At 47.4% G+C, this 12,575-nt stretch overlaps 1 protein-coding gene across 3 annotated transcripts in view; it reads left to right on the forward strand.

The window, feature by feature from the left end:
- Window positions 1–12,575, forward strand: part of MTHFD1L (methylenetetrahydrofolate dehydrogenase (NADP+ dependent) 1 like) — a 195,528-nt gene that overhangs the window by 117,999 nt on the left and 64,954 nt on the right. The window contains exons 22-24 of one of the 3 annotated variants that reach the window (XR_015251648.1): window positions 1–20; window positions 715–930; window positions 1,478–1,616. The exon at window positions 1–20 is cut by the window's left edge and continues 22 nt beyond it. The exons of 1 other annotated variant lie outside the window; for it this stretch is intronic. Coding sequence is in view for 1 of the 2 variants with exons in the window: in XM_086708120.1 (XP_086564246.1) it covers window positions 1–20; window positions 830–930; window positions 1,478–1,655 (299 nt within the window). In the remaining variant the exon portion in view is untranslated. Of the gene's footprint in view, window positions 21–714; window positions 931–1,477; window positions 1,656–12,575 lie in introns of those variants that run through there. One more of the 3 variants, XM_086708120.1, reaches the window with a different exon arrangement.

A 12,575-nucleotide genomic window follows, 5' to 3' on the forward strand; every position in this document is an offset into this window, starting at 1 on the left:
AGAAAGAATATACAGAGGAGGTAAGAGCAGGTGTTTTGAAGGCTTATGTGAAGAACCATTCAAACCCATGGGCCAGCAGCTGAATCTCAATCAGTGAATGAGCCCTCCTCCACCAGTGGCCTCTTGGAAAACTGCTTTTCTAATAATCCGGGAGAAAATGGGTGGGGGCAAGGGATAAAATCCGTTGAGTTAACTCTTCATTCTTAAGATGTGATGGATGCAGGCTTCACATATGCACTGTTCCCTACCCTCTGGGCAGCCATCATAGCCAGAGCTCAGTCTCCAGCACAGAAACAGATCTGAAGCTTATACCCATGTATTCTTTCGGTGCGGAAAAAACTGACCTGTGGAGCGTATGCATTTGGTTTTATCACTTGCTTGAGTTACTTGACTCTTGGGTCAATTAGACTTTGATTCACTGGCAACAGTACCTCTTAGCTCCTACAGGTGGCACCAGGGATTCGAGCCGGCAACGGCCAGACAGCACTCCTCACCCTCCCGGGGCCTTGTGCCCTCTTGTCTACCAACCTGCAGAGTATGAGTGCATTGCTTTTGCCCTGGCCACCGGTCAGCGGAAGAAATAGCCGCCCGGCTCCAGACCCAGATATGCCATTGGGCCCAGAATGATTTCAGAAATTATTGTGGAAATGAGCCTCCTCTTTCTGTAGCCACCTTTCCTTGGGGGAGAAACTGTTTTATGGTCTTATTTAATAGCTCCTAGGACAGTCAAGGGAGCAAGCTGGGAGCGAAACCTGCCAGAGTGGACTCTCGCCAGTTTGGTTTGGCAGCTTTGGTGGGAGGCGTACATGGGGGTCTGGTCTTCTTCCAGAACATCCAGCTGGTGGCAGACGGCTGCTGTAACCTTCAGAAGCAGATTCAGATTGCTCAGCTCTTTGGGGTCCCCGTTGTCGTGGCTCTGAATGTCTTCAAGTAAGTGAAGTCCCCCCTGCTTTAAACGTGCTCGTCTTGCGGGCCACCCTGTGAACTCTGTTTGTGTCTTGAGGGGTGTTTGTGGTCTTTCTCTGCTTTGTCAAGAACTATCTAGAAATACTCTGCTCCTTCTGTTTGGTGGGCTTGGTTTGGGTTGGTTTCATTTTAACAGAAGTTTCTCAAATGTTTATAGGAAATGAAATCTATATAGTGAGTTAACATTTCCTTGGCTTCTTCTTTCTTTTTTTTTTTTTTAAATTCCACCCAGCGTTTCTGTCCGAAAGACCGTGGATGATCAAAGGGTTACGTTATGGAATTTTCTCAATAAAACCCTTAACAACTTGAAATATTTGAGTCCTGTTAGAGAGGTTTCTTTTTTTTTCCCCCAGCGCTTTAAGTCTGATTTATTTAAACACAACGTAACCACTTTTGATGTTTAAAATATATTCAGTGTTAGAGAGCAAAGTTCTGTATAAACGGTTAGTCTTTCTTTAAAAACATCCCTAAATGAATACAGATGCAAAACCACAAACGTTTTCATCACCAGGACCGACACCCGCGCGGAGATTGACTTGGTGTGTGAGCTGGCGAAGCGGGCCGGCGCCTTTGATGCGGTCCCCTGCTATCACTGGTCGGTCGGTGGGAAAGGGTCAGTAGACCTGGCTCGGGCTGTGAGAGAAGCTGCAGGTCAAGGAAGCCGTTTCCGATTCCTCTACGACCTCCAGGTAAGCTCGGCGAAGGTGCCGCCTCTGGCACCTCCACTGTGGGTCAGGCTGGTGCTTTGGGCAACAGGGTTCGACACCGAACACATTCAGGGCTGGCTCTCCTGAGCAACTTCTTTTTTTTTTTTTTAATCTTTATTTTTGAGAGAGAGAGAGAGAGAGAGAGAGAGAGAGAGACTGGAAGAGGGGCAGAGAGAGAGGGAGACACAGAATCCAAAGCAGGCTCCAGGCTCCGAGCTGTCAGCACAGAGCCCGCCGCAGAATTCGAACTCAGGAACCGTGAGATCATGACCTGAGCCGAAGTCGGATGCTTAACCGGCTGAGCGCCCCTCTCCTGAGCAACTTCTGAAGGCTTGTGAAATCGTGTATTTTCCTCATCCATTTCTGTGATCGCTCTCGTCCCTCACTGTGGTTTCCTGGAGCCACGTGTGTGCTGGCAGATGAAAATATTTTTAGTTGTTGGATAACGCACATAACATTTACTATCTCTTAGCCTGTTGGCGTGTACCGTTCAGTGGTGTTGAGTACACGCACATTGCTGTGCAAACACCATCCGTCTCCAGGGCTCTTTTCATCTTGCAGCACATAAACTCTGCACCCATTAAACCCCAGCTCCCCATTGCCACACCCCCTCTACCCCTGCTAACCACCCTCCTACTTTCTATCTCTGGGTCTGACCGGTCTGCATATCTTTCATATGAAACCATCCAGGTCTTGTCTTTTTCGTGACGGGCTTATTCACCGTCTCCGTCCTTTCAAGCTTCTGGAAGGACTGCCACAGACTGGGTGGCTGATGAACAACACAAGTTTATTGCTGGGACGTCCAAGATCAAGGCTCGGGCCGGTGTCCGGTGAGGGCCAGCTTCCTGTGTCATACACGGCCGTCTTCTCCCCGTATCCTCACGTAGTGGAAGAGAAGTGGGATCTCTCTGGAGTCTGTTTTATGAGGGCTCCAGTCTCGTGACCTCATTGCCCCCAAAACCCCACTTCCTAATTCCATCAACATAGTCAACCCTGGTGTCCCCGTGTCCTAACACTTATCACTTTGGGGATTAGACTTCATATGAATGGTGGGGGGTGGGGAGGATGCAGACATTTGGTTGGTATCGTTTGCTCAGAATAACATCAGGATTCATCCATGTTCCCACACCCGTCACATGTCAGGATTTCCTTCCTTCCATCGCGTGTTGTACATGTCGCATTTAGTCCATTCATTCGTCTGTCAGTGGCCATTTTCTCCAGTTGCACTTCTTAGCTCTTATAAACCATGCTGCTATGAATATGTGTATAAAAATAATCTCTTTAAGACTCTCCTTTCAATGCTTTGGGGTATACACCCAGCGGTGGAGTTGCCGGATTGTCTCATATATTTTTTTTTTTAATTTTTTTTTTTTAACATTTATTTATTTTTGAGACAGAGAGAGACACAGCATGAACGGGGGAGGGGCAGAGAGAGAGGGAGACACAGAATCGGAAGCAGGCTCCAGGCTCTGAGCCGTCAGCCCAGAGCCCGACGCGGGGCTCGAACTCGCGGACCGCGAGATCGTGACCTGAGCTGAAGTCGGACGCTTAACCGACTGAGCCACCCAGGCGTCCCTGTCTCATATATTTTTAAGCAGCTGGATAATTAGCCTTCAGCCAGAAAATCTGAACTTCCTGGGATCTCACTCTTCTCAGTTCATCTCAGCACCCACCTGCACATCCCTATCCTGGACGCTGTGGCTTCGGCTCCGGCTATTGATCTGTCCTGGTTGGTAGCCCAGGGTTGTCAGAGTGCTCAGCCTTTATGCTGGATGCTTCTCCCATTCCTTCAGTCCCTCGCTCCCTCTGTCGATCCCTCAGGCATCACAAGCAGTAACATCTCTGTCCAGTTCAGATGCGCAAACTCACAACATAAGTGAAGAGAGGGCATAGCAGCACTGTCTCCATGGCCAGAGTTATGTCCTACAAGGGCACGACGTTCACCTTCCTGCCAAGTCTCCTGCTAGTAAGAAGGAAGGCTTTTTCTGTGCCAGGCATCTGGGCCCCTTGTGCATGTAACTGCTTTAGTCTCGACATCCCTGTTGGATAGGAATTGGTGATAGCCCCCCATTTTATACATACGGAATCTAAAGTACAAGGAAATTAAATAAGTACCCAGTGTCCCCTGTCCCGAAAGAGGCAGAGCTGGGAGAGTATCAAGAATGATGGAGGGGGCGCCTGGGTGGCGCAGTTGGTTAAGCGTCCGACTTCAGCCAGGTCACGATCTCACGGTCCGTGAGTTCGAGCCCCGCGTCAGGCTCTGGGCTGATGGCTCGGAGCCTGGAGCCTGTTTCCGATTCTGTGTCTCCCTCTCTCTCTGCCCCTCCCCCGTTCATGCTCTGTCTCTGTCTGTCCCATAAATAAATAAAAACGTTGAAAAAAAATTAAAAAAAAAAAAAAAGAATGATGGAGGTAACCATCCTGCTCTGTCCTTCAGAACGCAGTACTGTGTTCAAAAGTAGGGGTGAGGGGCACCTGGGTGGCTCAGTCGGTTAGGCATCCGACTTCGGCTCAGGTCATGATCTCACAGTTTGTGGGTTCGAGCCCCGCATCGGGCTCTGTGCTGACAGCTCGGAGCCTGGAGCCTGCTTCGGATTCTGTGTCTCCTTCTCTCTCTTCCCCTCCCCAGCTTGTGCTCTGTCCCTCTCTACCAAAAATAAATAAATGTAAAAAATAAAAAGTAGAGGTGAGGGTGGGGAACTACTCCTTAAAGGAGTGGCCCGCCTGCAGAAGAAGAATGACAGTGACAGACACAGGATCCGTGGACGTTGTGGCCACTCCGTAAGTGTACCCGAACAGAAGGATTTCAGGAATGAATTGGGAAGGTTAGCCCACGGAAGGTTTGTCAGTTCGAAGGCCATGCTGTGAGTGAGAGGCAAGCCTGTTCTGGGTTACAGAGGTGGCGGGGATCAGTAGAGGGAGGACACCCCCGTTCCCCATGAAGAAAACGGGTGGAACTGCAAGACGTGAGTTCTCTCCCCCTGGAGATGCGAAGCGAAGCTAGACGCGGCCGTGCCGTGGGCCCGCTGAGGGAGTTCAAGCCAACTCAGTGGGGGCCGGCCCATGTGCCCTGTGCTCCTTCCTGTGCCCCGCTGCCCGGGTGAGCCCGCCGGGTTGTCTGTCACACGTTGCACGGCCCTGGGCCCTCTTACGCAAACCACTGTCAGGGTCCCCGCTCTCCTTGGCCTGCTCTAGGAGCCTCAGACCGTTGCCATCTGATCTGGAACGTCCCCGCTCTGAGCGCCAAAGGCAGTTTTTGAAAGAACGATTTCACCAAGTAGGACTGTGTTCAAGGAAACCATCCCAAGTGAAAAGAAGGTGGGCAAAGAGAAGAAATGTTTCTGCGTTCCAGTCTCGCATTCACGCACTAACCCAAAGACGAACCCCTTTCCTTTCCGATATTTTCTTTTTCTTTTTTTTCCTGAATCCCATTCTTCAAGGAGATAATGCTGTTAAAATGTCTGCCTCCCTGTAAATAGGGGGAAAATTTATAATAACATGGACTAAAGTCCTGCGTTTGATAGGATTCTTGCCTCCTTTGCCAACATACTCTTCTCCCTTTTCTTAGAACCCAGAAATTAGATTTGGATTGCATAATGATTTATTAGATAGCCAGCATCTCTGCGGATTGCTGTATAATGTCAAGAGTGATTGCTGCTTCTGGCTCACTCCTGCCTCCCTAATAGCTAGCTGCGTTCCCCTCACTGGCAAGATGATTCTAGATAATCGAAGACCATTTACAGTCTTGTCTAGAAATCGGAATTCCGTGGTTCAGTCGTTAACACAGCTCAAACTTTTCTCACCTCGTCCTCAGTTCTCATATATCATGCTGGTGAACCTACACAGACTAAGTAATGGTTCTCTTAAAACTCTTCATTCTCGGTGGGGCGCCTGGGTGGCGCAGTCGGTTAAGCGTCCGACTTCAGCCAGGTCACGATCTCGCGGTCCGTGAGTTCAAGCCCCGCGTCAGGCTCTGGGCTGATGGCTCGGAGCTTGGAGCCTGTTTCCGATGCTGTATCTCCCTCTCTCTCTGCCCCTCCCCCGTTTATGCTCTGTTTCTCTCTGTCCCAAAAATAAAATAAAAAACGTTGAAAAAAAAAAAAAAAAAAAAAAAAAAAAAAACTCTTCATTCTCGGGACGCCTGGGTGGCGCAGTCGGTTGGGCGTCCGACTTCAGCTAGGTCAAGATCTCACGGTCCGTGAGTTCGAGCCCCGCGTCGGGCTCTGGGCTGATGGCTCAGAGCCTGGAGCCTGTTTCCTATTCTGTGTCTCCCTCTCTCTCTGCCCCTCCCCCGTTCATGCTCTGTCTCTCTCTGTCCCAAAAATAAATAAACGTTGAAAAAAAAAAATTTAAAAAAAAATAAAAAAGAAAAAAAAATTAAAAAAAAAAAAAAAAGAAACTCTTCATTCCCTTTCTTTTCCACCCCCCAACGACTAACCCGTTAGTGCTTGGCAGCTTAATAGGTGTGGGATTGCCCTACAGGAAAACAGAAGTGATGAAATCCTTTTGGATAAATCACCCTCCTACTGCCTTTGCTTCTCAGCGCAGACCAGGCTTCTGTGTGCCTTTTGCCGTCCACCAAGAATGCATCGCCATGGGGTCGATGGCGTCTTGTTTCCTGCTCCACCTCCGCCCCAGTCTAGCGTTAAAAAACAAAGTCACCTGAGATCGTTCGGAGGCATTTGACATAGAGTAGGAGCACAGGACATGATCGCTTTTGTGTGGGGAGTAGGAATCATCTCAAAACCCCTTGGGGTAATCACATCTCACAACCCTTTGGGATAATCACGGTCCACGTTATGTCCCACAGAAGTCATCTTTCTGTAACTTTCCCTCTTGTATTATGACTTTTGACAGTTCTGTCTTTACAGTTGACCGATACGATATCTCCATACCTGCAAGCACACAGGAAAATAGTATAGCAGAAAGAAAAATGAGTCTGTATTTACACTTTGTTAGCTATCAGATCCCTATTCCATACATCATTCGAGCACATCTCAGCCAGTGCCGGGGGGTGTGTGGGACCAACTCTGCATTTTAAATGTTTGGGGTTTTTTTGTTTTGTTTTGTTTTTGAGAAAGAGAGCAAGTGGGGGAGAGACAGCAAGCTGACAGAGGGCTGTCAGCACAGAGCCCAATGCGGGGCTTGACCTCATGAACCATGAGTTCATGACCTGAGCCAAAATCAGGAGTCGGAAGCTTAGCCAAATGAGCCACCCAGGCGTCCCCCAACTCTGCATTTTACATGCAGAAGCAGAAGCTCAGAGAAGGTGACGGACTTGTGCCATAACGGATGGACACTTGACAGAAGGAGAAGCATTATAGTCCAAAGGAGAAAGCTTTGGGGTCATGCAGAATTGAGTTTAAATCTTGCCTGGGCCTCCTACGATCGATAACATTTGAGCAAGTTAACTCCTCTCTCCGAGCCTCAGCTTCTTTATCTATAAAATAGCGTCTGATATTGACACCAACTTCACCACTTTGCTGTGAGGACAAAATGAAACGTCTCAGAGTAAAATGTGTGTGGGAAGGTAGGAGGCTGGCAATCAATGTTAGCGGTCCTCTCTCTCTCTCTCTCTCTCTCTCTCTCTCTCTCTCTCTCTCTCTCTCTCGTGTTCACTTCAGGGGGTGGGGAGGGCTTCCTGAGTTGACCTTCAAGAACTGTCTTGTAACTCAGGTAACGTTGTCAGGCTCCAGGATTGGTTTTCCTGTTCAAGTGGGTTGAAACCAAGAATTAGAGGCCAAGTGTCCAGTTGCACCCGGCATGAAAGGCATCACCAAATTAAAGGAAGATGTTTAGCATTCTTTGTGCATTAGAACTGGGAGCCTTTAGTGATAGGAAAAAAAAAAAAAAAAAAAGGCAGACGCTTTTGCAAATGCTGTGAGGCACCAAAACTCAGCTTGCAAATCAGACTCTCAGTGTTGTGTGTTAACTCAGGAGTTAAGGTTGAAAACCCTCTTCGTATCCTTCCTCTGACCTTGCAAACATTTCGAGGTGCGGCCTTGACGGCAAGAGAGGATAGTGTTTGTTTTTATTAAAGGGTCTTTCCTGTGCTTTGTGCGAAGCCAGTCTCTTGATCGCAGCGGGGGCTGGATGGAGGGAGATCAAAACAGACCGGGAAGACTCAGCCCAAGCAGCCAGCATCCCCGATTTCTGAACTACTGCACTTTTTGTTTGTCCAGGAGGGTTTGCTCTCCTGCTGGTCCGTTTAAGGCGGGGCGGCCGGGTTGGGGAAGGGGGGTGGGGTTAATTTGGTTATTGAGGAATCGTTTTCTATTCCTTAATGATTCAAATTTGAGCATGTGTCAGTTGTTAGGGTGGTTTGTGAGCCTCAAGTTTGAAATACATAAAGATAAGCGTAAACACACGTACATGTGTATATAGGGGTTTTCAAATTGGTAGAAAAAAATATACGTCATATGAAATTTCCCCTTTTCACCATTTTTAAATGTACAGTTCTGGGGCCTTAAGTGCATGTCACATTCTATGTGTAGTTATAATTAATTAATAGAATTTTTTTTTTTTTTTTTTCAACGTTTTATTTATTTTTGGGACAGAGAGAGACAGAGCATGAACGGGGGAGGGGCAGAGAGAGAGGGAGACACAGAATCGGAAACAGGCTCCAGGCTCTGAGCCATCAGCCCAGAGCCTGACGCGGGGCTCGAACTCACGGAGCGCGAGATCGTGACCTGGCTGAAGTCGGACGCTTAACCGACTGCGCCACCCAGGCGCCCCTAGAATTTTAAAACGTAAAATTACCTTTATGCACATCTCTGTGTATCTTTTATATTTCATAGCAATTACAAACACACACACACACACACACACACACACACACACGGCGAGGAGAAGGGATGTGGTTTGTTGTTACTGCCCTTGTCCTTGTAGCATCGTCTCCCCCTGTGACGTGCCCTGGCTCCTTCTTCCCTTTTACAGACTCGCCCTTGGTCCCTTCCTGCTCCCACCGGCCCTTTCAGCTCTCTCCCCGCTGCTGAGCAATGGAACGTTTGGAGTGTTCTGTAGAAAGCAGCCCCTTACATTTTCCACGCAGCACAGTATCTCATTCAGAAATCCTATGCTCTCATGTTCTGCTTTCTGTTATGACCGAGCTGGGTCTTTCAACCAGACTTCTTCAAGCCCATCATCAGCCTCTTTCCCCACCCCCCCCTTGACCGAACCACACCCTTCTGCGGGCACATCTCAAATCTCTGTCAAACTTAGATTCTGTTTCAGCGCTGGCTTTTGTGTTTTCTGTCAAGTCCGTTGGCCTGCAGTATATCGCTCACCTCCTCGGCCGTCTCCCCCAGCTGTCTTTGGCAGGTCTCGTCAGATCAGAGCCTCTTGTTAGAACCCGCCCAGCCTCCTCGTCGCATCCGACTGAGTCCTGTGTGGTTCTGGCAAAGCATGTCCCAGCTCTGTTTCCTTGGCACCAGAAATAGCATCTGATGAGAAAGAAAGAGTGGTCTATAACTGTTTCTCGTGTGCATGTCGCAAGGATTCCTGTAATTTCATTTAAGTGCTTTCTTCTAATGTGAAAAGTGGAATGTCACTATGATAGAAGTTTCCAGAAATGCATTATTTGATCTAAAATTGCGACCCCATCAAGAAAGACTGAGGGTTGTAAAATGAACCGTCAGTGTCCCACCCTGTTAGCCAGCCACCTTTACCACTTCTTCATCCACTGCCTGGACATTCCAACTGTCATGTAGATGACGGGCAACCATTGTGTAGGGACAGTACCCGTTTCTCAGCCTAAAACGCAAGCACTTAAGGAATATTCTTTAATATTATCACAGATCTTATCATTAAAGGGACCAAATACAACATACCACTTTAAAAAAGAAGCCTACCAGGACGCCTGTGTGGCTCAGTCGGTTGAGCGTCTGACTTCAGCTCAGGTCATGATCTCATGGTTCGTGGGTTCGAGCCCCGTGTCGGGCCCTGTGCTGACAGCTCGGAGCCTAGAGCCTGCTTCAGATCTGTGTCTCCCTCTCTCTCTCTCTCTCTCTCTCTACTCATCCCTCATTTGTGCGCTCTCTCTCTCTCTCAAAAATAAACATTAAAAAAAACTTTTTTAAATAAATAAAAGAGAAACCTACAACTTCAGCGTTTTAGGAAAGAAACACTTAAAACAGCACAGGCTTTCAGTCACTCCAGTATCTGAGAGTTTGGAGACTTGTCTTAGTGATGATTTTTTGTGAAAAAATGATTTCTGTTTCCTTTGGGAAAAGTACAGTTGACCTTTGAACCAACACAAGATTGAACTGCACGGACCCACGTACGCGGATTGTTTTCAGTAAATACGCTACCGTCCTGTAAATGTATTTTCTCTTTGTTTTGGTTTTCTTAATAACCGATTCTTTTCTCCAGCTTCCTTTATTGTAAGAATAGTACATACAACATACAATCTATGTGCTAATCAACTATTTACCTTACGAGCAAGGCTTCTGGTCAACAGTAACCTATTAGTTACATTTGGGGGGTAGAGTCAAGTATTCTTGGATTTTTGACTATGTGGGGGTGGTTGGTGCCCCACGTCTCCCATTGTTCAAGGGTCAGCTGTAGTTTATTATGCTCTTCAGTGAGACTCTTACACCCAGAGCTTTTTCTCCGGAAGCACATTTCCAAAGGATCCGATAGATCTCCGTGAGGGAAATTATGAACGCTGCTGAACAATCAAGAAAAAGAGACTCTTGTAAAAAAAAAAAAATACACAAAAACAAGGGCTCCTTGAGTGTGAAAATGGAACTTAAACCACACCTTGCAACCATTCGTATTACTCTTATAATACATTGAGGTTTACAAGCCAAGTTTGTGGAAAGGTGATCAACACATGTGACATAAAAATACATGTTGGTAGGCAAAGCCACGTGCTCAGGCCACGTTAGCGCTTCTTCATGCGGGTGGGAGGAGATCATTAGAATCACCCCTTCCTATACGTTCCTTTCCTTGACGTTGCTCTTGTGTTCTGCTTGAGCGTACACAAGCTCACCCCTGTGAATTTTTTATTGTCATCATTTGACGTAGGCAAATAGAGATCTTTCGGCGATGAGCTTTTTTTCCATTCCCAGATCCCAGCTCTATCCACCGCACATCTCGTTTGCCTTAGGACAGTGAGATTCCTCTGGAGTCTTCGGGGTTAACCTGTCGCTCAGGGCCAGCGAGCCAGCAGGGACACCTGCTCAGTGAGCTGGCTCCTGTTAGTCAGCACGTACACGTTTAGGAGCTCAGATGTGCTGGTTAACAGCCAGGGACAAGCTTTGTGTCAAAGATACAAGTGTCTGTTTTTCTCAGTAAGAGCACTGCTCCCATGACACTAAAAGTATATTGCAATGAACCCCTTATACCTTGTGTGTGCCCAGGATAAATTAACGTCCATGGTTTCATATACTTTTATTTGAAGTACTAGAAAGGTAGGGGCGCCTGGGTGGCTCAGTCGGTTAAGTGTCCGACTTCGGCTCAGGTCACGATCTTGAAGTCCGTGAGTTCGAGCCCCACGTCGGGCTCTGTGCTGACAGCTCAGAGCCTGGAGCCTGCTTCAGGATCTGTGTCTCCCTCCTGCTCTCTCTCTCTCTCTCTCTATCTCTCTCTGCCCTCCCCTCCTCACGCTGTGTCTCTGTCTCTCAAAAATAAATAAATGTTAAAAAAAAATTATTTTTAAGTACTAGAAAGGCCATTTAAGTTTTTATTTAAATTCCAGTTAGTTAACATACAGTGTAGTATTCGTTTCAGTTGTGCCATTTAGCGATTCAACACTTCCATCCAATACCCAGTGCTCATCACGGCAAGCACCCTCCTTAATCCCCAGGATCGCTTAACTTACATGAATTTCGGTCTGTGGCCTTGGTAAAACAAAAGAACATTAGTGTGGCTACAGAAGAAATAGGAATGCTTTCCAGTACTTCAACGGTTGTTGGCGTAAGAAAGTATCGGGGCGCCTGGGTAGCCTAGTTGGTTAAGCATCCGACTTCAGCTCAGGTCAGGATCTCACAGTTCATGACTTCGAGCCCCACATCGGACTCTGTGCTGACAGCTCGGAGCCTGGAGCCTGCTTTGGATTCTGTGTCTCCCTCTCTCTCTCTGCCCCTCCCCGACTCATGTCCTGTCTCTCTCTGTCTCTCCAAAATAAATAAAAACATTTAAAAAGTTAAAAAAAAAAAAAAAAAAAGGAATTCTATCGTATTGATAGTAGAGTATTGGCTTAGTGTTTTCATGGGTCTCCTAAGACTGTCAGAGCTGCTGACTTTAGAACTTGACCTCCAGGTATATTGAGATGCCCCTATATTATAATACCTATATACTTCATTGATATTGGGAGCTTCTTTTTAAAAAAAAATTTTTTTTTTCAGCGTTTATTTTTATTTTTGGGACAGAGAGAGACAGAGCATGAACGGGGGAGGGGCAGAGAGAGAGGGAGACACAGAATCGGAAACAGGCTCCAGGCTCTGAGCCATCAGCCCAGAGCCTGACGCGGGGCTCGAACTCCCGGACCGCGAGATCGTGACCTGGCTGAAGTCGGACGCTTAACCGACTACGCCACCCAGGCGCCCCAAGGGAGCTTCTTTTTTAACCTCTGTTTTAAATTTTGTTTTATTTCACTTTGTCCATGTTGTCCATTTCCTCCTCACGAAAAAATATTTTAAAGCTTTGTGTAACTGCTTTTCTGGAATTTGTAGATCAGTTTTATTCCACCAAAAGGTCTTAAATAATAATTCTTGGGGTGCCTGGGTGGCTCAGTTGGTTAAGGCCTACTCTTGACGTGGGCTCAGGTCATGATCTCATGGTTTGTGAGATCAAGCCTCACGTCAGGCTCTGTGCTGGCTGTATGGAGCCTGCCTGGGATTCTCTCTCTCTGTCTCTCTCTGCTCCTTCCCCACTTGCTCTTTGTCTCTCTCTCTCTCT

Source organism: Puma concolor, chromosome B2, assembly GCF_028749965.1.
Source record: "Puma concolor isolate L17-30 chromosome B2, mPumCon1.1.hap2, whole genome shotgun sequence".
NCBI lineage: Eukaryota > Metazoa > Chordata > Mammalia > Carnivora > Felidae > Puma > Puma concolor.